Source organism: Hippocampus bargibanti, linkage group LG14 (genome assembly GCF_051943395.1).
Source record: "Hippocampus bargibanti isolate YZ-2025 linkage group LG14, ASM5194339v1, whole genome shotgun sequence".
Taxonomy (NCBI): domain Eukaryota; kingdom Metazoa; phylum Chordata; class Actinopteri; order Syngnathiformes; family Syngnathidae; genus Hippocampus; species Hippocampus bargibanti.
In genome coordinates this window covers 6,748,255-6,773,410 of record NC_142747.1, presented here as the reverse complement: position 1 = coordinate 6,773,410, position 25,156 = coordinate 6,748,255, and the positions used below count along the sequence as shown (strand labels likewise).

At 41.7% G+C, this 25,156-nt stretch overlaps 1 protein-coding gene across 6 annotated transcripts in view; it reads right to left on the bottom strand.

Annotated features, from left to right (window-relative positions):
* nectin1b (nectin cell adhesion molecule 1b) overlaps positions 1-25,156 on the bottom strand; it is a 201,650-nt gene that overhangs the window by 103,721 nt on the left and 72,773 nt on the right. For all 6 annotated transcript variants that reach the window (XM_089012996.1, XM_089012993.1, XM_089012995.1 and 3 more), the window contains 4 exons: positions 18,915-19,286; positions 16,012-16,311; positions 13,270-13,387; positions 8,345-8,496 (listed from right to left, as the gene is read on the bottom strand). In XM_089012996.1, coding sequence (XP_088869122.1) covers positions 8,345-8,496; positions 13,270-13,387; positions 16,012-16,311; positions 18,915-19,286 — 942 coding nt within the window. The remainder of the gene's footprint in view (positions 1-8,344; positions 8,497-13,269; positions 13,388-16,011; positions 16,312-18,914; positions 19,287-25,156) is intronic.

The window sequence follows — 25,156 nt, the reverse complement described above, 5'->3', positions numbered from 1 at the left end:
GGTGCATATGTACTGCCGATTGAGGCCCACTAGTATTATCCCTGCGATGTTGATAAAGTCTTTTTTTTGGGAATTTGTTTAGTATCCCCAATGTATTGCACTTTACAATTTTCATTCTTACAATGTATTGAATACACTACATTACTTTGTTTTTCTTTTGGATGCACTAATTTTTGCCTTAAAGTGTTTATCCCCCTCAGACCCATTGTTTGTAGCATTGACTCCTCTACATACATAATTCTACATACATAGAACATAATGTAGCCAAATATCTAAAAACTACAACACAGAACACAGAATATCACGTAGAGAACACCACAGAGTTTGTAGAGAGTATCAAAGACCTCATATTGAAACCTGAGGATACATTGGCATCTTACGATGTGACTTCTCTCTTTATATCTGTCCCCACCCCAGCAGCAGTCTCAGTGGTGAGGACAAGACTGCTGGCGGACGTTTCTTTGCATGAAAGCAGCAAACTTAAACTGGACCACATCTGACAATTATGGCAAACCTGCCTTAATACTACGTATTTTCAATTTAGGGAATTTTTTTACAAACAAATTCATGGTTGTGATATGGGCTCACCAGTTTAACCCATAGTGGCTAATCTGTATATGGAAGAGATGGAGAAACAGGCCCTCACATCCTTCCCGGGGACAAAACCTAGACACTGGTTTAGATATGTGGATACTTTCGTCATAAGTAAAAAACAAGAAATTCAATCCTTCACAGATCACCTTAACTCGGTAGACATCAACATTAAATTTATTCGCAAGGACATTAAAGAGAACCAACTAGCCTTTTTGGATTGTAAAGTAATGATAAAAGAACACAGAGCGCTAAAACCAGAAATCTTTAGAAAGGTTACACACACTGACCAATACTTACTTTTCGATGCGAACCATCCTCTACAACACAAAGTAGGAGTTTTCAGAAACCTCCAGCATAGGGCTAAACAAATACCTACAAGCATCGAAGGCAGTGAAAAGAAGTCAAAACATATCAGGAGAGCACTCACGAACTGTGGGTACCCTCAGTGGTCGTTTAACAAATGTCAGCAAGAAAGAATTGGGAATGAAACCCAAAATTCTGAAGATACAAAAAGGAGAGGGGTAGCAGTACGTTACATTGCAGGAGTTTCTGAAAAACAACAGAGTACTTTGGCAACACAAAACTCCTACTTATTTCAAACCGATAAACACTTTAAGGCAAAAATTAGTGCATCCAAAAGATAGGCTGCCAAATGAAAAACAAAGTAATGTAGTTTATTCAATACATTGTAAGAATGAAAATTGTAAAGAGCAATACATTGGGGAGACTAAACAAATTCTCAAAAAAAGACTTTATCAACATCGCAGGGAGAGTACGGACATCATAGCAGTGTATATATATACAGTAAAGTCTCGTTATATCGATATCGGATATATCGATAGTCCCGGTTATATCGATACTATTTCTATGCACGCACGGAGAAAATTACATGCAAACAGGGTCGGATATATCGATAGTTACGCTTATATCGATATTTTTTCGGACTCCCTTGAATATCGATATAACGAGACTTTACTGTATATATATATAGGGCCGATACTACCAGCAAGACTTTAGTTCTCTGAAGAAGCATCTTGGATAAGAAGCGAAACGTCCGACACCTTCAGAAAAGTACAGATGACGGCTGAAGAAACCTTTTCATCGATTAAAAATAGTTGAGTGTAAATCATACGAATGAGCCGGAACACACACTTGTCCTGGAGGCAAGACAAACAAAATTAGCGGAACAATAAAAGAAACACACACATAAAAAGTGATGCTAATCACACAGCTACGTACACATCCACTTTTAACTTAAGACACAGTGATTGTATCTTCCATTTGCTGTAACAGAAACGTTCCAGAGAGTCAACCGGCATTGTACATGACGAAGACAAGTCCAGACCGGCATCAGGCCAGGAAACAGTTTCATGTCCCCGTCATGTAGCACCTGCAAGTGAGAGGCTTCTGTGCAGGTTCCGACATGCCGCCGCATTTCTCCCCACATCAAACAGCAACCTAACCCATGTTTGACAGTCATCTGTTGCCCTGCAATTTGACAGGTTGCCATGTTGCAACTCCCAGCTGTTGTGTTGGTTTCGACTCAGACCTTTAAGTTGTCCAAAATTTTGATTTTGGTTATTCAATGTATCTAATTTGCTGTCTTTCAACTCCTACCAGACACAAAATCTGGACGTGTTCATTTCTTTCAAGGACCTGGATCAGGTTTTCTGCCGAGACATGGCCTGAGAAAACTACCACACAAATTACTCTGACAACAAATATTGAGTTGACCAACATTCACAATGTCAACAGGAGGGTGCGGGCCCACTTTCATTTAAACTCAGTTAAAGTTCGGTTTTCCACATATTTAACGAGGCACTAGAGAGCAAACATAGATTCTGACCTTGCTAGTCGGCTACCTAGCTGCATCTCCGCATACCAGGGCATCTTGCGTGTGCGTGGCAAAACAATGTGAGAAAATGAGCCTGTATTCAAATGGCCAATGCAAACATCCAGCAGCTGAATGTGCTTAAATAAAATGTCACATCTCCAGAGTCACTCAACACAAAGACACAGACATCGGCAGTAGAACAAAGCCTGCTCATTTACAATAAATATAGGAAATGACATTGGTGCCGTTGCCTCTTTGTCTTTGTGAGGCATTGTCTGACGTTGGGGTGCGGGGGGTGTACGCTTGATACAAGACGATTGCTTCCTCGCTTTCCTGTCTGGTGACTAACTGCCACCTCTCACACATGAATGATCACACAATACACCACTACCAACCTTATCAGGAAAGAATAGAAAAAAAAGAAACTGTATGGCAGCTGCTCACATAGATGGGATGTGAGTCAACAACATGGCTAGAGAGTTGGTACATCACCACCCCCGCCGAAAGTAATGTAAAAAAATATATATACATATATATTTAAGTGTGATGTTACACCACCCAGCACAAGGGGGTTTAATCATCCATGCCATCATAGAACCCGCTCCCCATTTACCTCATGTTATTCTTGGTATCACATTGCTCATCTTCAATCCTCAACTTCCAAGCAAGACGCTCTCCTACGCTACCTGTTAGCAGCTACATATCGTTAGCTACATTGGAGATCTAGCGAGTAAGTCGGTTAGATGCTAGCTTCCAATGTGACAAAGGAGCCTTTTGTCAAAAACTAATGAAAAGGTAAAAAATAAAAGCTAAAGCTCGAATGAAGAAAAAAAATCACAACATTAAATATTAACCATAATCATTTAGTTATTGCTACATTAATGCATTCGCTTAGGAATGTTGCCACACTGTCATTTTGCAAAATCTGCATCTTCTGTTTTTCATTAAAACATTTTTTAAGTCAGTCCATAAAATGCTACCGGTTAGCATTGTAGAAACTTGAGCCACTGCTAAGCAAGCGCTAAGCGACTGGTCATTCATCATTCACTTGATCAAAAGGGTAACGTTTTAGAAACCTCTTCCATTTAGTGCAGGTCCGGATGACATCAGTTCCCGACTCCTCAAGACCTGCTCCGACCAGCTGTGTGACATTGTCCAGCACTTGTTCAACCTGAGCCTGAAGCTGGGCAGAGTTCCACAGCTGTGGAAAACGTCATGCCTGGTCCCAGTGCCCAAGATTGCCAACCCCAAAGAGCTCAACAGCTACAGACCGGTGGCGCTGACGTCTCACCTGATGAAGACGCTGGAGAGACTCGTCCTCGCCCACCTGCGACCGCTGGCAAGCTCATCGCTGGACCCGCTGCAGTTTGCCTACCAGCCCAGCATCGGTGTGGAGGATGCCATCATCTACCTCCTCCATACGGCGTTGCTGCACCTGGAGAATGCTGGGAGCACGGTGAGGATCACATTCTTCGATTTCTCCAGTGCCTTCAACACCATCCAGCCCAGTCTACTGGGGGACAAGCTGCAGCATGCCGGAGTCGACCATCACCTCACATCCTGGATTACAGACTACCTCACAAACAGGCCACAGTACGTGAGGGTAAAGAACTGTGAGTCGGACAGGCTTCTCTGCAGCACCGGAGCGCCGCAGGGAACAGTCCTGGCTCCATTCCTCTTCACCCTCTACACCTCGGACTTCAACTACAATACCCCAACCTGCCACCTTCAGAAGTTCTCTGACGACTCAGCTATTGTCGGCCTCATTACAGAGGGAGACGATAGGGAGTACAGGGGACTGACAAAGGACTTTGTGGACTGGTGCCAGCAGAATCACCTCCAGATCAACACTGGCAAAACCAAGGAGCTGGTGGTGGATTTCTGCAGGAAACAATCGTCACCTGCACCATTGAACATCCAGGGTTCGGACATTGAGAGGGCGACCTCCTACAAGTACCTGGGTGTTACTCTCAACAATAAACTGGACTGGACAACAAACACGGATGCCCTAATCAAAAAGGGACAGAGTCGCCTCTTCCTCCTCAGGAAACTGAGGTCTTTTGGAGTTCAGGGGTCACTCCTAAAGACTTTCTATGACTCTGTGGTGGCATCAGCCATCCACTATGGCATTGTCTGCTGGTCAGGCAGCATCACCACCCGGGACAGAAAAAGACTGGAGCGCTTTGTCAAGCGGGCCAGTTCTGTCGTGGGCTGCTCGCTGGACTCTCTTGAGGAGGTGGGCAACAGACGGACGCTAGCTAAACTAAAAGCTATGACGGACAGCCCCTCCCACCCCCTCCTGCCCATCCTGACAGCTCTGGGTAGCTCCTTTAGCCAGAGACTATTACACCCGCGCTGCAAGAAGGAGAGGTACCGCCGCTCGTTCCTACCGACTGCTGTCAGGCTTCACAATTCCCAATGATCACATGTGAAAAAAAAAAAAAAAAAAAAAAAAACCAACTGGACACTTGTAAATATGGGTTGTTGCAATATATCTAAATGCATCTCTTGATTCTGCACTATGTACAGTCTTGTTTACAGAACGGTTTTTGCACATCTACATTTGCACAGTATACAGTTGACATTTTTATTTTGTTATGCTTAGAATATCTTGTTTTCTATCCTTTCACTCCCACCCCAACCCCATCCCTCTTCAATTGCTGCTGTGGACTGCAAATTTCCCCATTGCGGGACGAATAAAGGTATTCTGATTCTGATTCTGATTCTGATAGACATCAACATTAAATTTATTCGCAAGGACATTAAAGAGAACCAACTAGCCTTTTTGGATTGTAAAGTAATGATAAAAGAACACAGAGCGCTAAAACCAGAAATCTTTAGAAAGGTTACACACACTGACCAATACTTACTTTTCGATGCGAACCATCCTCTACAACACAAAGTAGGAGTTTTCAGAAACCTCCAGCATAGGGCTAAACAAATACCTACAAGCATCGAAGGCAGTGAAAAGAAGTCAAAACATATCAGGAGAGCACTCACGAACTGTGGGTACCCTCAGTGGTCGTTTAACAAATGTCAGCAAGAAAGAATTGGGAATGAAACCCAAAATTCTGAAGATACAAAAAGGAGAGGGGTAGCAGTACGTTACATTGCAGGAGTTTCTGAAAAACAACAGAGTACTTTGGCAACACAAAACTCCTACTTATTTCAAACCGATAAACACTTTAAGGCAAAAATTAGTGCATCCAAAAGATAGGCTGCCAAATGAAAAACAAAGTAATGTAGTTTATTCAATACATTGTAAGAATGAAAATTGTAAAGAGCAATACATTGGGGAGACTAAACAAATTCTCAAAAAAAGACTTTATCAACATCGCAGGGAGAGTACGGACATCATAGCAGTGTATATATATACAGTAAAGTCTCGTTATATCGATATCGGATATATCGATAGTCCCGGTTATATCGATACTATTTCTATGCACGCACGGAGAAAATTACATGCAAACAGGGTCGGATATATCGATAGTCCCGGTTATATCGATATTTTTTCGGACTCCCTTGAATATCGATATAACGAGACTTTACTGTATATATATATAGGGCCGATACTACCAGCAAGACTTTAGTTCTCTGAAGAAGCATCTTGGATAAGAAGCGAAACGTCCGACACCTTCAGAAAAGTACAGATGATGGCTGAAGAAACCTTTTCATCGATTAAAAATAGTTGAGTGTAAATCATACGAATGAGCCGGAACACACACTTGTCCTGGAGGCAAGACAAACAAAATTAGCGGAACAATAAAAGACACACACACATAAAAAGTGATGCTAATCACACAGCTACGTACACATCCACTTTTAACTTAAGACACAGTGATTGTATCTTCCATTTGCTGTAACAGAAACGTTCCAGAGAGTCAACCGGCATTGTACATGACAAAAACAAGTCCAGACCGGCATCAGGCCAGGAAACAGTTTCATGTCCCCGTCATGTAGCACCTGCAAGTGAGAGGCTTCTGTGCAGGTTCCGACATGCCGCCGCATTTCTCCCCACATCAAACAGCAACCTAACCCATGTTTGACAGTCATCTGTTGCCCTGCAATTTGACAGGTTGCCATGTTGCAACTCCCAGCTGTTGTGTTGGTTTCGACTCAGACCTTTAAGTTGTCCAAAATTTTGATTTTGGTTATTCAATGTATATAATTTGCTGTCTTTCAACTCCTACCAGACACAAAATCTGGACGTGTTCATTTCTTTCAAGGACCTGGATCAGGTTTTCTGCCGAGACATGGCCTGAGAAAACTACCACACAAATTACTCTGACAACAAATATTGAGTTGACCAACATTCACAATGTCAACAGGTGGGTGCGGGCCCACTTTCATTTAAACTCAGTTAAAGTTCGGTTTTCCACATATTTAACGAACCACTAGAGAGCAAAAATAGATTCTGACCTTACTAGTCGGCTACCTAGCTGCATCTCCGCATACCAGGGCATCTTGCGTGTGCGTGGCAAAACAATGTGAGAAAATGAGCCTGTATTCAAATGGCCAATGCAGACATCCAGCATCTGAATGTGCTTAAATAAAATGTCACCTCTCCAGAGTCACTCAACACAAAGACACAGACATCGGCAGAAGAACAAAGCCTGCTCATTTACAATAAATATAGGAAATGACATTGGTGCCGTTGCCTCTTTGTCTTTGTAAGGCATTGTCTGACGTTGGGGTGCGGGGGGTGTACGCTTGATACAAGACGATTGCTTCCTCGCTTTCCTGTCTGGTGACTAACTGCCGCCTCTCACACATGAATGATCACACAATACACCACTACCAACCTTATCAGGAAAGAATAGAAAAAAAAGAAACTGTATGGCAGCTGCTCACATAGATGGGATGTGAGTCAACAACATGGCTAGAGAGTTGGTACATCACCACCCCCGCCGAAAGTAATGTAAAAAAAAAATATATATATATATATATATATATATTTAAGTGTGATGTTACACCGCCCAGCAGAAGGGGGTTTAATCATCCATGCCATCATAGAACCCGCTCCCCATTTACCTCATGTTATTCTTGGTATCACATTGCTCATCTTCAATCCTCAACTTCCAAGCAAGACGCTCTCCTACGCTACCTGTTAGCAGCTACATATCGTTAGCTACATTGGAGATCTAGCGAGTAAGTCGGTTAGATGCTAGCTTCCAATGTGACAAAGGAGCCTTTTGTCAATAACTAATGAAAAGGTAAAAAATAAAAGCTAAAGCTCGAATGAAGAAAAAAAAAATCACAACATTAAATATTAACCATAATCATTTAGTTATTGCTACATTAATGCATTAGCTTAGGAATGTTGCCACACTGTCATTTTGCAAAATCTGCATCTTCTGTTTTTAGTTAAAACATTTTTTAAGTCAGTCCATAAAATGCTACCGGTTAGCATTGTAGAAACTTGAGCCACTGCTAAGCAAGCGCTAAGCGACTGGTCATTCATCATTCACTTGATCAAAAGGGTAACGTTTTAGAAACCTCTTCCATTTAGTGCATGGTAAACACAAACAGTGACATCTTGAATAACTTGTTCGCTCATGGTTTTAACGGTGGCAGTTTTTCTTGTGGCAACAACATTTTTAATATTTTCAAACCCTCCTAGGGACAACAAAAGTTGCTTGCAACTGCTCACCGCTCAGTGACATGCAAGGCTTTCCTCCATACAACATTACCAACTAGCATCTTTGCAATTCTGTTTTGTCAGCGCGGAGCAACCAGTCGCAAAAAATACACACCCACTACAACAACACCACTCAGGGAAGACCGAGTTGTTAGCAAAATATACTGTAGAATTGAGACCAGCAGATGGCTTCGTTAGTAGCTCTGGGCATTGTCATTCATGAAGCCATGCCAGAGAAAGCGAAAGGAACGAGGTAGCACCGAGGAACGTTCGCCTACCGGTGATGTTGACATCCACGATGCCGGTGCGTGTGCCGATTCCGTTGGTGGCGTCACAGACATAAGTTCCAGCCAGGTCGTAGGTGACAGGGCCTTTGAAGAACAAGCTGTTGTTTTTGATCTCCACGTTGCTCGGCAGGGAGCCGTTCAATCTGGAAGGTGGAAGGGACACAACGTTGAATAGGAAGGCAGGAAATTGTGAGAAAAAGCAGGATTAGACCACACGTGCATTGTGACAATCGGGGAAACTGCAACAAGAAGGGTTTATATTAAAAAAGGAAAACTTAATTCAAAAAGTACAAACGTCAATTTAACCTTTTTTTAATTAAACCTCATGATTGAAATGACAACCGACGTCTCCGGACAAGTTGTGTCCATAATTTGTAAAATCGCTTCAAATGACTTCTACTGAGCGTATTTTACAAAGATTCCACTACATATATTGCGGTCTTGTTTTTGATTTGGTGACGAGTCCTCACCCTACGTCACTGAAGGAACGCCCCTGACTGACATACCTTGCATCAGCTCAATGCATTTTGCGGTACTTTGTTTGGTCTGAAAACTTTGTGTTGATGGCGAAATTAGAAGGTAAACACATAAATAACGCAATGGTAAATTGTTGTATGTTACACCGAGACAACTCTTTGATATTCGTTGACAAAAATTCCAAGCTGAAAAATAAAACTATTTTCAATGAAGCTCTGCCGCCATCTTCTGCATTTTCTGTGACACTACACATCAGTCCTGATCGCCCAAAATGAGCTAGAAGACCATCTTTAATCAATTGCAAACATTTATACTTTCCTCTTCAGAACTATTTGAATCATATTCATAACTGGATGTGAAACAAGAGGGCATATTCTCCGAATCTGAAGTCATTGTTTTGATTTTTGAGCAAGGCCAGACGTCTTGGCGTGACGTCATGAACTTTAGATGCTATAAAACGTTTTTCTGATGTCAGTTAGGAAACAAAAAAGTGATGTCGGTTGTCCTTTAATGGGTAGTATTTCATTGGCTCATATTTGTATTCATTGTTTTTTTAATACAAAAATGTTGAAATAATTGTAGTTTTGCTTATTAAATGCTCATCTACCCAATGTTACTCATTTATACTACTACTGCGACTTCTACTAAGTACATTAATGATGGCAATACACAAGACATACATTAAAACATGAACTAATTCACTGTTATTCCCGAATGTATTCTGCAATTGAAAAGCATGACGTGGATCGCCATTTCCGAATTTGTTCAGGTTTTGGGTTTTTTTTTTTTTTTTTTTTTGGACGGGGTGCCGATAAAGCGCTGGTCAGACCTCTGGCAATGTTTTTCCCTTCAATGAGGGGACAGCATTTGCCTTTTGCCCATGTTAGCGCTTTATTACAGCTTTAGGTGTTGTTAAAGTGCTATATAAATCAATATGTATGTATTTTGTACAGTCACCCCCATTTCAAGATCAAATAACTCCAGAACCATATAACTTAGGAATTAACTCGTTTTTTTCTGATGAAAGGAGAGAGTCTAAGATTTATTACGCTGAATTGAATGTGTATGTAGTCCTACAACTCCATATTCTCTGTGTCCAATTTGAGTGAAAATGACAAAAACCCTGGCACATTTTTACACATCGTCTGTCAGTGAATGGGCTAAAAACATTTCTACATTAAAAAAAGACTCACAATATTTCATAAAATAAAAAATAAAAAAGGAAAATAAAATCAAATATAAATTGTGAGACTAAAATCCATACAACTGGTTGAAAATATAATGGCAATGAATAAGAATAAGCAAGTTTTAAGATGGTAAAAGCTGCCCTGGGCAATATTTGGAAATGGGCTAGGGGTGTGGGAGATCATTCAGAAAATGTAGGAAAATAAGCATGCAGTGTTTGAAATAGCATCTGCCCGGTGGCCAGGGGCTTTCAAAACGTCTCGGCCCGGGTGGCCGACAACTTCTTCAAGAAAAAAAAAAATATTTTTTGTCCCAATCAAACGTTTGTGTTATTCAATAAAGCAAAGGCTACAAACAAACCGCTACAAGCCACATGGACTCCTCTTTCTAAGCGGCTTTCAAAACTCTCAAGTACAATTTTCAGTCACGGTGTAGTCCGAAGCACAAAACAGGCTTCTGATTGGCTGCCGGTGCAGAGTATGCAAATTACAAAACAAATGTTTGTTTGGCAATATGCCACTTTTCAGTCATGGTGTGGTCCGAAGTACGAAACAGGCTTCTGATTGGCTGCCGGTGCCGAGTATGCAAATTACCAAGAGGAGTCCACGTGGCTTTGAGCAGACAACGCAACGCAAACATTGCATTGTGCACCATGATGACAAATGACAACTGGAGTAAAATCTTGAGCAAGGGATATTTACCATAAAGCAAGGGGGCATTTGTGGTAGATACTTCCTTAATTTCAAAAAATCCTTTATACTTCGCAACAATGTTTTTTTGTGATTAGTAGTCTTATTGTGTTTCAAGTTGTGAAAAATGGGGCAGGCAACTTTATGGCCGGGCAGGCAACTTTTCAGAGTTGTCTGCCCGTGTCTGTCCGTTAACTTTTTGTCATGAGTTTCAGACACTGAATGTATGTCACGTTCCAGAGTTGCATCTCAACTGTAATCCATCATATTAAATTACCAGGCAACCTGGTCCCAACAGGTAAGAAGCAGCCTGAGGGGTTATTAAATAGGTATGTATCTCTGGGTTGAGGGGGGGGGAGGTCAACATTCGTGTTTGTGGGGCCTGTAGCGCCATCTCATCGAATGATAACGTTTTAATGAGGTCTGCTCAGGTTTTTCGCTTACATCAGGTAGCTGCTCTATTCTTTGACAAAGCTTCACTTTGTTTTTTTCTTCGCTGATATAAGTCTTTTACGACTTGCAGCGATTAGGGTTCATCTCAAATCGTTAGCATTTGGCTAGCACCAAATTCATCTGCTTGTCTGTGTGTGTTTGGAGTGACGCAACCTCTGGATCAGCCTGTTATGGACTCTTCCGTCACAGAATTGTGCTGACCTCCATCGCCGAGCCCAGGGGAGCCTTCACAACAAATTTGGCGTCTGGATCTCAGCACAGCAATGGCTGTTCCTTCCTATCTGTCAGTGCTGCGGCCTCGTCTTGCTAGATCACATCTCTCATCTCGGCCGCCTTTATCTCCCTCCTCCTCATGGATCGTCCTTTTAGTTCTTTATCCGAGCTTTTCTTGTTTTTGAAAACGATGTTTGTGTGTGTGTGTGGACTGTATACGCATGCATCAAGGTGCCTCATTAGAGGGAGGCTTGTGGCATTGCGACAACCATCTATTAATCTACGTCCACTCCACCGGCCTGACTTATTCATACACCTCGCCTCCGCTGAGCAATTACTGCATAAATTGCCACGTTTATCTCTGTGTACTTGGGCTCAATGACAGCTTTTACAAAAGGGGTTCCGATCGTGCCTGTGGAACAGGTCTGGTAATACGGGGGGAGAAATAGACGCATCATTGAAAGCAGCCATGTAAAGCATTTGTCCGCTGTCTCGGCACAGTTTATCTGGTCAATGACATATGTTCACATACTAATTGTACTGTTTTTCAATAATGGAATGATCTACAAATCAGTTATTTTTTTAGAGACGTCACAAGAGAGGTCCAATCAAAGCTGAAGCAACAGCTGAAATCGTCAGCCAAGCAAGCGTTGAAGATAAATTTCACCAAAAACAAGTTCAAACCTAATTCAAAAAACAAACAAAGTTGAATTGAGTGACTCAGTACTATACAAATGTAATGGCCAGGCAACAAATAAGAAAAAAAAAAAGCCATTATACTTTGCCTCGGTTAGGCTGCAGCCTTCTTATCGCCATCGCGACAATCCAACCGGAGAGAAATAGCACGGCAAAGAAAACGTGAGACACCCTTGTAATAGTTACGCAACTCAACGTCAACTCATGTTCTGCGTTTACCAGTCAAGAGAAAACATCCGAATGAACAAGAGATTCCAACCTCTGTTGAAAATGTGCTTGAAAGCTAAAAAGGTGACCGTGAACCGAAATGATGTGCGTGGACTGAAAACAAAAAGCATATTTTAACCATAGAAAAAGTAAACATATATTCAATCTGTGTGAAAAATGTGGAATACCATAAACAAAAAAACATTTTTGGATTGTGGAAAAAGTAGTTCTCAAGATGACCCGGATGGGAAGAACGTTTTCAAATTGGAATGGTTTTATTCAGTTGAGAAATGTGGAAGAAGTGAAATCAGTCTGTTGTCATGGAAAATGTGGATCCAAATTGTTAAGATCCAAGTTGGATTGATCAATGTCAGACCACCTGAATATATAGCGCGGCTTCTTTCTGACCACTTTTGCGAATGTCAAAAGAGATTTAGTTGTTCATCATGCAGGCCAGCCGTTATGCTCGGTCGGACTTGCGTCGACTTTGCTATTGCAAAGAGGCCACAGTTTCATTTTCAAAATGCTTTGCGCTAAGAAGACCAAAGCTGAACGCACGCACTCATTCTGTTAACTTGTGTTCATTATGCGCTTTTACTACACTATTATTATCCGCGGGTGGTGCAAATTTGTCATACACGAGCCTGCTGGAACTCCTTGCAAAATGATAATCCAGAGGGACAAAAATGGTCCAAAACTAAATATAACTGCGCGTCGCTCTGCGTGAAGTCTCTAATGTTTGAGTTAAAAAAAAACAGATCGGTATAACATCCATGTGGGTTAAAAAAAATGTGCGACAAAATGTTTGAGGAAAAAAAAAAGGTTTAAAAAGAAGACGAAAATATGCATACAAATCAAAAAAGAAAACACAATTGGGTTAAACACCAATAAATAACATCATTTGGTTTGAAAACAGCTAAAAATGAGATGAAAGAAACTGAATGAAAGTGTTGTTTTTAAAACACGTGCTTCTTGTGAAGCGTGGGCAACACTCACAGTTTCCACTGGTAGATGGTGACTGGCGGGTTGGCATCCGCCCTACAGGTCAGCTGCACGTTCTGGCGGTTCAGGTACCAGTTGGCGTCGAAGCCCTCAATCTTCACCTCAGGTTCATCTGCGGAGGGATGAGACGTGGGGGCGGCCGGGTTACACAGATTCTCCAGTTTAAAAAAACTAATAAAAAATGGCCGGAATTTGCTTCCATTCAAAACAGACGTGTTGCATTCTGTCCTTGTCAGTTGGCTACATACCAAAGCTCATAAGCCAGTCTGCGCTCGTCAAAGCTGCCTATCATTCATCATCAACAACTCCTGATACCAGCGTATCAAAACAATCTCCATTTCGTATGCACTCAAAATCAAATGCAATAACGTAGTCCTCTTAGAGCCGTGCCCCCAACCCTAAAAAAAAAACATTTTTTTCAAAGCTAAAACTAGTCTCCCTCAAAAATCTGAATGAAACCTCATTTTCTTAGCACTAAAATCATTTTTACCCAAAAATAATAATAACAATTAACTACTTCCAATCCCAATCCAAAGTATAAAAATGTCCTCCTCCAAATTCCAACCCAATCTTCAAATCTAAAAAATCATCCTTCAAAAGCCAAACATTTTACGTGCATCCACCAAATCACTCAAAAAAGTTTTACCGTAATCCCCATTGAAATCCTCCTAAAACTATTGTCGCTCTCAAAACCCGAATTTTCCTCTTTGAAGAAAAAAAACTAAATCTCCATATTTTATGATGTCCTCAAATCAAAACAAAATACCAAAAAATTGTCTGCCACCAAAAACACCTAAATTATGTCAACAAAATCTCCCCAAACAATCACATCCATCCATTCCTCCCAAAATGTGAGTCAATAAAACAGAGCAATATGACTTTGATTAGACAGTAATTAAGAATTAAAAGAAAATAGGTCAATTTAATTAAAACCTACAAACGCAGAAAAGCCTATCTATTTGAGCGATTGCATTTGTTCAAAACAAACCTTTAACTATACAATCCAAATTGGAAGTTCAAAAAAGAGTGCTCAGAAGACGGGGCTGCGAAGGATGTTTGTTTGTGAAGTAGGAAGGTCAAGGGCTGCATATTCAACGGCTCATGTATGTCTATTTGTTTGTAGAGGTGTCGCTCGGTTTACGTTTACTTGTTTACATTAAACAGAAGCCAATGTGTGCCCCCAATTTGCATCAGATAAAAATGGAATTTCATGATATTTATTTCAGTGAAGTGGCAAAAATACATTTTGAAAAGCCCCATTAAACAAACTACTTGGTACATTTAGCGTATTTTCCGGTGTATAAGGCGCACCATAGTATATATAATGTCCACCCCCAATGGATTGTGTATTTTCAAACCTTTTCCATATAAAAGGCGCACCGGACTCTAAGGCGCACCTTCAATGAATGAAAAAAAAAAATTCCAAGTGCAGTGATACCTCAGCTCACAAACGTAATAGGTTCCCAGAAAGTGTGTGTAAGGTGAAAAGTTTGTTTGCTGAACATTTATTTCCCATAAGACACCATTAAAAATGAGAATAATCCGTTCCCAGGTCGCCATAAAACATAATTTTCTACTAAACAAGCCTTAAACGACACAAAATATACCTTATTTTATGTATAATAAATGTGATATTGTATTGTAATTAAAGAAATAAACTGTTGTGTATATAAGTCGTTTTATTTACCTTTGTGATGTAGTGTTTGTGATGCCTCTTGATGATATCCAAGTGAAGTTGCGGTGTTTTCTCGGCGATAATACCTTCACATACACTGTCCCATGCTAGGTACTTTTCGTTAACCCAAATCAATGGAAGTTTTTCTATTTCCTGAGACTGTAGCTTAGACAATACAGAACAACGCTTAGCCACACATAGCAATGGTCGACTTAGCGTACTTGTACTGGGACGCTAAGTTACACAAACGCACACCTTGTTCGTGTTTTTTGATGATCTCCTTCTTCTGCTCGACCTTAATTTTCTTTTGTGTCCTCTTCGTCTTAACACTCGCCTGTGGCGGGGTCTTTTTCGGTCCCATAATAGCAAAAGTACTCCACTCGATAACAAACCATGTCTGCACTCAAAGAAAGGGGGTGACAAAAACGAGTTCGCCAGCCACCGTGGCGTTGTTCGACCATGTGGTTTGGAGTTCATCCGCCGAAAACTCGTCCGCCAGCCACCGTGGCGCTGTGTGGTTTGGTTCGTCCGTCGAAAACTAGTTCATTAGCCAAGACTATATCCTTGCAAATTTAAGGTGAAAGGTTTGTGAGCTAAAGCGTTCGTAAGCTGAGGTATCACTGTATTGTATATAAATATCAGGCCCAGTACATTAGAAGGTGCTACTGTAGTGGCTGGTGTTATGCACTTCTTCTGCAGGGTGGAAATTTAGTCGGTAGCTGCTGACAGTAGTTGCGTGACCTGTTGTGGATCATAAGGCGCAGGGTCATCTTTTAAAGAGAGTGAATGATTTCGGGTGTGCCTTATACAGAAGAAAATATGGTAGTCTACGTTAAATCTATGAACCTCTACTTGAAAACTAGTGGTGAACAAATTAAGTCAGCACTTTTTACATTTTTTAGTTTAATGAATTATTTTTTATTTGTTTATTTTTTTATTTATTTGTCGATTTGGTTTGGGGTGCACATAACCAGAACATAAAATAATGACGTTAAACATTCCCTCAGTGACCAGACCTCCTACGTATTTCCAAAGACAAGAAAAAGCAAGCGGATACTTACATTGCACGTTGAGCACCACACTCTCTGTGAATCTCTCGTTGCGGTATGTGACGATGCACGTCAGTTTCTGCTTGTGCGTCTCCCGGCCGGGCACGATCATGTAGTTGCTGCGCACCGTCACCGTCCCGTTCTGGTTGCGGGTTTCCTGGAAGGTGGCCTCGCCCTTTAGCCTGGTGTCCCACCGGATCAGGCTGGGCGGCTTGCCATTGGCCGACACGCACGTGGCCACCGTCATTTTGCGACGCTGCGAGCGGGCCACAATGGTGGGTGTGGTCAACGTCATGCGAGTCAAAGGGCGAGCTGTGGAAAGAGGGCAAGTGGGTGTTTAGCACAAAAGACACCATTATGCAAAATAATGACTTGTTTTGTTAATATTCATTCGGGAATTGAAAAGTGTGACGTGAAGCGCCATTCCCGAATTTGTTCGGTTTTTGTTTTTTCTTGCGGGGATGCCGATAAAGCGCTGGTGAGACCTCTAGCAATGTTTTTCCCTTCCACGAGAGGGCAGCATTTTCCTTTTGTCCATGTTAGCCCTTAGTTATAGCTTCAGATGTTGTTAAAGCACTATATAAATCTATATGTATGTTTTCTATTGTATATTGTACAGCCAATTTTGTATAGCCATTTCAAGCTCAGCGAACTCCATACCCATATAACTTAGGAATTAACAATTTTTTTGGATGAAAGAAGAGAGTCAACATTTTTTACGCTGCATTAAATGGTTATGGAGTCCTAAAACTCAATATTCTGTGGGTTCTGCAATTTGAGTGAAAATGACAAAGACCCTGGCACTGGAGTGGGGACATTTTTGCACATCATCTGCCAGTGAATTAGTTAATTGCTAATTATTCATTTTTGGTAATTGTTCAGTCCCAATTTTGACTGACACCAAATCATGTGATTTGTCCCCCCACCAGTGGTCATTAAACCAAAGATTTTGTACATGAAGTGCTTTACCTCCCGGTGGTGTCGGGTGGAGTGCTAAGTAAGGAAAACAGGACTAATCAGGCAAAGTTGCGCTGTTTTCCTCAAAGCTAAAAAAAACAAGCAGGTCTTGTAGATGGAGGAGCCATTCAGTCGGCCCAATATGCATGCTTATCTTATTTGATTTCTTTGTGAGGTGCCAATTAGCAATTTCTTCAAGTACATCAAAAGCAGGCTTGATCTGAAGTAAATGCAAAAAGGGATGGCGACGCTTGTGGATTTGCAAGAGCTCACTATTCTCAAAAGAAGAGCGCAAAGTGCCCTTGGATGCAAAACGAGCATCGAAGAGCTGTTTGGGAACTAAAGTGCTCATTTCTTGAGGGGAAACAAATCAAAGGCTTACAGATTGGGCCTGATGAGATTTCTAATTGACGATGTCTACTTTTGGCGACCCCTTGAAGGGAAAAGCCGAAAGGAAAAGAAGAAGAAGACTTTTGAAAAATAAATGCTGATTAAATCCGCCACCCAAAATCTCAACGTCTTCTGAAATGTGGCAATTAAAATGGCATTTTTGTTGACAAAGATAGTTAACACTTGCTACCTTTCTAGCATTTTTCAAAACTGGAAAGAACATTAAAGCTAACTAGCTTTCTAGCTGGAAAGATCGATGTGTGGGTTAGACAGGTCTAAAAGGTAAACATAACGGAGATATGTTACTAAAAAAAATTCTGCAGCTCCGAGGCGTTCAAAGCTACGCCACCCCAATAATCATCCTCGACCCCTGGTTGAGTCATCAGCTGGAAGTGCGGCGATTGACACGGAGGTTGCACTAACACAAACTGTGAAAAGTCTCTTTAAAAGGTTTCAGAAGCAGAGGAAAAAGTGTGGAAGTGTGGTCCTTCAAAGTCAGTTTGGCTACAAAATGCAGCAGCCATTCTTTAAATGCTTCAATAAATTGGAAGATGTACCTTTAACCCGGATTTACATGACTCTGACAAAAAAAACACATTTAAAGCAAAAAGAACACTAAATCGATAGAAAAACCTTTGACCCATCCTTGCTGTTATTAAACGAATCATTCAATATCCGATCATTTCCTGACAAATAAAAGGGAAAAAGAAGTTTATGGAAGGCGCTTGCAGCCGGTAACGAGATGAATGGTAAACAGTCTCTGAATGGTCAGTTAAAGTTTTCCTCATTTTGAAAAAAAAGCAACTATTTGAATTCCTAACTCGCACCTAAATTGCTAAACTAACACCACAACATGGGTTTGAAAACTTAATTTGTGTGCACTCCAACTTCCTCCTACTTCCCAATACGTTAGCTTTATTAAATTATCCATTGGTTGGAATATGAGTGTGAAGTGTTTGCCCATATGTCCCTCAGGGACCAGTCAAGGGTGTCCTTTAACCCCTCAGCCAAAGTCAACAGTCTTCAAATGAATGTTTGCAATCATTTGAAACTGTTAGCATTCCTACAATAGGTGAAATAAATATTAGCGACTCAAGGAAGCTAGCGAGCTAACTTGCACGGCTACCAATGAGGTTGTTTCTTCTCGGACAGTTCTTCATAAAACGAAGAAGAGGTAGCTAGATGTTAAATGCCGGATTTATTTTGTGATTTTATTTAGAACCCTTTATGAATGAGCCTTTAGAAAGCAAAACATTTTCAACATTTTTTGTCATTTAATGTTCTAACTACTTTGCCAAAATAAAACACTTAAAAATCATAAATAAAATAAATAAATACAAGAAAATACAGGTAAATGAAAAAAAACTACCAAACAACTAAAATGAATTAATGAAAAAGTACAAATTGAAAACTCCATTGTGATTGTACTGCCGTGGGGAGCTTGCTGTTTTGCAACTGAAACAGGCGACGTTTCTTGCAACAGCCCTGCTTTTGTCAAGTCTTGAAGCGCTAAAATCACATTTTCTCATCCTGTCTACCTGCTGTAAATCCCAGTGGGACGTACTTACCGAAGACGGTGAGGTTGACCATGTTCTCGCGGTTGCCCGCCGGGAAGGTGGTGTACTCGCAGATGTACGCTGCCTCGTCGTACAGCTGCAGGTTGGAGAAGACAATGGTGGTGTCCTCCAGCGAGGGCGTGCGGTGGCGCACGGCCGCCTGCTTGAAGCTGACGCGCTCCTTGAAGGGCGGCAGCACGGACACGCCCAGGGCCGGGTTGGCGATGGCCACGTTCTGCTTGGTGCCATTGAGCAGCTTCTGCCAGGTCACCTGTGAGATCTTCACCGGGGGGTCGCTGTTGATAAAAATGCAGCGCAGCTCCACCTGGGAGCCCACAAAGCCCGACTTGCTAGGGTCCATCTGGACCATCTGGGAGCGGGCACCTGAAGAAAGAAAATGGATGGATATATTTTAAAATTTCGACTTCCAACACTGCTCATCCAGTTCAGAAAATTATGATGGTGATGACAAAAGCCTGAAATCTGGATTGGCATCCTAAAAGCTATTATTTTTTATCAAACCTTGGATTAAAACCTGACACGGCTATTTTGCGCTTAGAGTCTAAGTATGGTTTGAGCCTCCTGGTTCCCGGGCGAGAACCAACATATGTGCCCTTGTTTAACGCCAAGGCCATTGCGGTTTTAATTACTTTTCCTCTCTCCCACCAAGTGCCTGTGACCGCTATTAACGATGTGGAAGCTCACGATAAACACAATGGGATCATGTGCATATAAAAAATAATTAAGAGAGTGTGTGCAGGCTGTTGAAGGGTTTTGGTTATAAAAAAAGAAAATGAAAATCATGTTTCTATATTCCAACAAAGGAATGAAGTCTTGACTTATGCAACTGCAGTTGGAAGTCGATGATGGAGGGCAAACTGTAATTTATATGCATTTTTGGCAAAACCGTAAATAAGATATGTCAAGTGAAACAGAAGGTTAAAAATAGATTTAAAAAAAGACTGCCATGCAGGTAAAAAGATGAACTCGTGGCCATAGCTTTCTCGTAAGATAGCTAGCTAGACAGATGCGTAGCTAGATAGTGAGATAGCTATATAGCTAGCTAGCTGGATAGCTAGCTAGGTAGATAGATAGTGAGAGAGATAGCGAGAGAGCGAGATAGCAAAATAGCTAGATAGCGTATCACATCTGTTTGTGACTGGGGTAGGTTCAGAATCTATTCAAAGTGAGATATTGATGTTGTAAAGTAATACCTGATGTGTCAAAACACATTCACAAACATCAAGCTGGTGGCAAAGTTAGCTGTCAAAGGCATCTAAGATGGAAGAAATAAGTGGGAGCATATTCTATCTCCGACACTATTACAATGAACGCGCTTTCATTCTCAGGCGGGACAGCGTGGAAAAAAGACCAATTCCATGCATTGTTATGGCTTTCGCTCAAGCACCGCTGCCGCCCAAGAGACTTAAGCGACAACCTTTACAAGTTAGCCAGCGCAAAATCATCTTTCATTTCCCCACCGCGCCACGTCTGCGGAGATTTGGACTTGCGCCGCCCACCAGATGACAGATTGATTCACTAACGCGCTTTGACAGCGAGGACTCGCAACCTTGTCATGTGTACCTTGAGGAACACCTGTGTCCTTGCGCACCTCTGCTCTGCTCTATCATCGCCCACATGAGCCAGCCAATGCGGCCGGCCGTAAGATATTTCATGAGACGGCAAACATAATTTACCGCGTGACAGCGCCGGTTCAAGTTGGTTCTTGAGCTCCTGAAACAATGACTTTTCTCCCCTCCCTGTTCTTTGTGAAATATGTCTGTGTACATTGTCAGTCATCCAGGAAATGTTGAATGGACGCAACAAAATTTAATAATGATGTTTCAAGTACAACACCACAAAGTTTCAAGCTACTGAGGTAGCATCAGAGAGGTGGCTATGAAAAAGAGGATAACAGAAAGTTGGGGAACATAATTTTAACCCAAGACACTCACTTGCCAAGCTGGGTTCTGTATGAAAGACCTCAACTGCACCACTGTGATGCCACTTTTATTTTCCAGAAACTCTGTTCTTTAGGGGCACATTTTGGGTCGTGTTCTTTCAAAACACAAGCCCCGCCAGACCCACAAATACTGGCAAGAGGATTTTCTGGTGTCAAATGGCATTGCCCCGCCCATCATCTTCCTCTCTTTCTTCACAGTCTGAAGCAACTAAACAGGCGCTGGTGCAAATGGAAACCAGAGGGCTATGCGTAATTACGTAGCCGCAGAACTCAAATCCCCGCTGTAGGAGGGCCAAGGGGGCCCACGGGGACTCAAAAACTGAGAGAGTCCTTGCCTGACACGGTGGATCTGTAATTACAGCGTTACACGGAAAGGTAGACTTTTGGATAAGAGAAAGGAGATTTATTGGCACACTGTTGGTTTCAAGGACACCGACGCCTCTGGACAAGTTGTGTCCATATTTTGTAAAATCACTTCAAATGACTCCTACTGAGCATATTTTACAAAGATGCCACCGCATATAGCTAGATTTTACGTTTTAAGACTCGCGCTGAAGATTCAGGAAGTCTTGTTTTTGAGTTGGTGACGATTCCTGACGTCACGTCACGTCACGTCAGGAACGCCCCTGACCGAGAAAGTGACACACAATGCATTTTGGGTACTTTGTTTGGTCTGAAAACTTCGTGTTGATCCGTTTTGATGGCGAAATTAGAAGGAAAACACATAAATACCGCGATGGTGAATCGTTGTGTGTTGCACCAAGACTACGATTTGATTCTAGTTGACACAAATTCCCAGCAGACAAATCAGCCCATTTCCAACGGAGCTTGGGCGCCATCTTGTGCATTTTCTGGGACACTACACATCTCTCCTGACGGCTCGAATAGATCTAGAAAGACTTCTTTAATTGATTGCATACATGTATGCTTTCCTCTTCAGAACTATTTGAATCATATTCATAACTGAATGAATAACAAGAAAGCATCTTCTCCGAATCTGAAGCCATTGTTTTGATTCTCGAGCAAGGCAAGACGTCTTGGCGTGACGTCACAAGCAAGGGGGCGGGACCTTCTGAAACGGAAACTTTCTCAGATCATTTTGAAGTAGTTTTGGGAGATTTTAAATCATTTTCATTGGTGTTTTTCATTTGACTAAAAATATCAGCCTGAGTGTTTTGGGTATTTTAGATGCTAGAAAACGTTTTTTTCTGATGTCAGTTAGGAAACATCAAATGGTGTCGGTTGTCCTTTAAGGCTGAATGACGGGAGAGAGTGGAGAGAAAAATAGTACTTTCAGGTGAGCCCATAAGGTGCGTCAGGAGAACAGCTGCACTGCGGTCTGGCCAGTCACTGATAGCAACGCTTCGGCGGTCTCACAACCAAGCATTCAGGACAATTCAGATCGAGCAAGCGTGGGCTTTGTGTTGTCTGGCAAAACCTTCTGACAGCCTTCTGTCCAAAAAAATGTACAAAAAATGCCATCCCACATTCTGATAAGAGTCGTTCGTCACTTTTCGGACAAACATTGAGAGGGGGGAATGGGAGGAGGGAAACAGGCTTGACTCGTTTCTATGATGTAGCCATGGGATGTTTGCTTTTTCATCTCTTCTGCAGGGAAAGAACTTTTGGCCTATCATGTCGTTCTGTTCCCGGGCCTTGTGTCAGCAGAACATATTGCGGTTGTACCTTCATGTGTGACCACAAACCAAAATGTCTGTCGCCATCATCAAGTTCGTTTCAACTGCACAGGGAATGTTTAAAGGACAACCGACGTCACTTTTTTGATTCTTAACTGACATCAGAAAAACGTTTTATAGCATCTAAAATACTCAAAACACGCAGTATGATATTTTTACTCAAATGCAAAACACCAATAAAAATGACTTAAAGTGTCCACAATCTGCAAAAAATTGAGCTGCGAATTGGGCATTTTCAGAAAGTCAGTTCGCGACGTCACGCCAAGGCGTCTTGCATTGCTGGAGAATCAAAACAATGGCTTCAGATTCGGAGAATATGCTTTCTTGTTACACATTCAGTTATGAATATGATTCAAATCGTTCTGAAGAGGAAAGCATACATGTTTGCAATCAATTAAATAATTTATTTCGTGCCATTATGAGGGAAAATGTCTCACGGTAAAAGAGGCATAAAATGGCGACCTCCTGTGGCCACCTCCGCTTCCACAGGCTGATAAATTCCTTATATGGAGCCTGGACACCCTCCTCTGGCGGCTTTGGGTGCAACACGAGGTCCCAAGACCAAACAAGCACAGCAAAATACATTGACGTGATGGAAGGACCGCTACAATGCGTCTTTTTTCGGCCAGGGGCGTTCCTTTAGTGACGTCACGTACGGACTCGTCACCAACTCAAAAACAAGACTTCCTGAATATTCAGCGCGAGTCTTTAAACGTAAAATATAGCTATATGCGGTGGAATCTTATTAAAATAGGCTCAGTAGATGATGGCGGCAGAGCTTCTTTGAAAACAGTTTTATTTTTCAGCTTGGAATTTTTGTCAACGAATATCAAAGAGTTGTCTCGGTGTAACATACAACAATTTACCATTGCGTTATTTATGTGTTTACCTTCTAATTTCGCCATCAACACAAAGTTTTCAGACCAAACAAAGTACCGCAAAATGCATTGAGCTGATGCAAGGTATGTCAGTCAGGGGCGTTCCTTCAGTGACGTAGGGTGAAGACTCGTCACCAAATCAAAAACAAGACCGCAATATATGTAGTGGAATCTTTGTAAAATACGCTCAGTAGATGTCATTTGAAGCCATTTTACAAATTATGGACACAACTTGTCCGGAGACGTTGGTTGTCCTTTAAAGTCACATGTTAGCATTCTCAATAGCCTTAGGTAGGTTCAAAAAAACATATGGCCACTGGCTAGAGAAGCACTAAGCTAACAGTCTTGAGCATTGCTTGATGCCGCTTCTTGTGACACAGACCAAACAAGAGGAATCAAATGCATCACACTAGTCACAGAAGAACAAAATAAACTTAAAATAAACATGATTAACCCATTCCCTGCCATCAAAAGTGTGACGTGGAGCATCATTCCCAAATTTGTCTGGGTTTGGGTTTTTCTTGCGAGGGGTGCCAATAAAGCCCTGGTCAGACCTCTGGCAATGTTTTTTCCTTTCCACCAAGGGGCAGCATTTGCCTTTTGTCCATGGTAAGCGCTTTGTTCGAGCTTCAGCTGTTGTTAAAGCGCTATATAAGTCAATATGTATTGTATTGTATTTTGTACAGTCGCCTCAATTTCAAGCTCAGATAACTCCAGACCCATAAAATTTAGGAATTAACTATTTTTTTCTGATGAAAGAAGAGAGTCTTGGGTTGAGTCTTCTTATTTTCTTTTCGGCTTTTCCTAACATTTGAGTGACAATGACAAAAACCCGGGCCCTGGAATGGACACATTTTTGCACATCGTCTGGCAATGAATGAGTTAAGCAAGAGACAGGTAACTTGATATCTACATCTACACTCGGTACGGTTTCTTGTCAAACGTTACCAAATGATAGACCTCAATGAACCACACAAGTGACAGAAATACAAAATAAACTTCTTCAATTACAAAAAAAAGGAGAGCGATCAAGCCCGCGAGAGGCTAATCTGTCGTGTAAATCTTTACTTGCTGCCTACACATGCCAAGCATCACAGAAACATGTACTTAAATAAACCAAGCTGCTCACAGAAGACCCAAATTAAACATATTTGTCCCCAAAAAGTGTGTGGAGGTTTTAGCAAGCTAGCAAGATGCGACCTGCTCCAGGACAAAACTAATTGTCTGCGTACAGTGCCACTTTTGGGCCATTCCAAGCGTCATGGCCCTTTTATTCTTACACAACACTTTACATTGAAAACAGGGCCACCCGTTTCTGTTCAAGGCTTTGTCTCATGTTTTTTTTTTCTCCACCTCTTAAAACAAACGCTCCCTGGCAGTTACGCGCTGCCCAGCTGGCCGGTGCCCAGCCAGCCTTTCAAGAGACAATTATTGGCTCGTTTGCCGCTGCGTTCATCCCAGAAGAAACTCATTTGTGCCAGAGTTGAGGCATAATTCACGGGCCGCGAGGCCACGACAAAGTAGGACCCGGTGCATATTTCAGCAGAGAGACTCATTAATGGCATCTATTTAAATACGCGGCAGAGAGCTTTGGCGGAAAAAATGGCGTGCTCGGAATGACATCCTTTTTTTGTTTTGTTTTGTTTTAAAGGGTGACGCGGACATTACGCTGTGTTTAAAGCTGTGATGACAACACCTCCAGATGGGCGCAGCTGG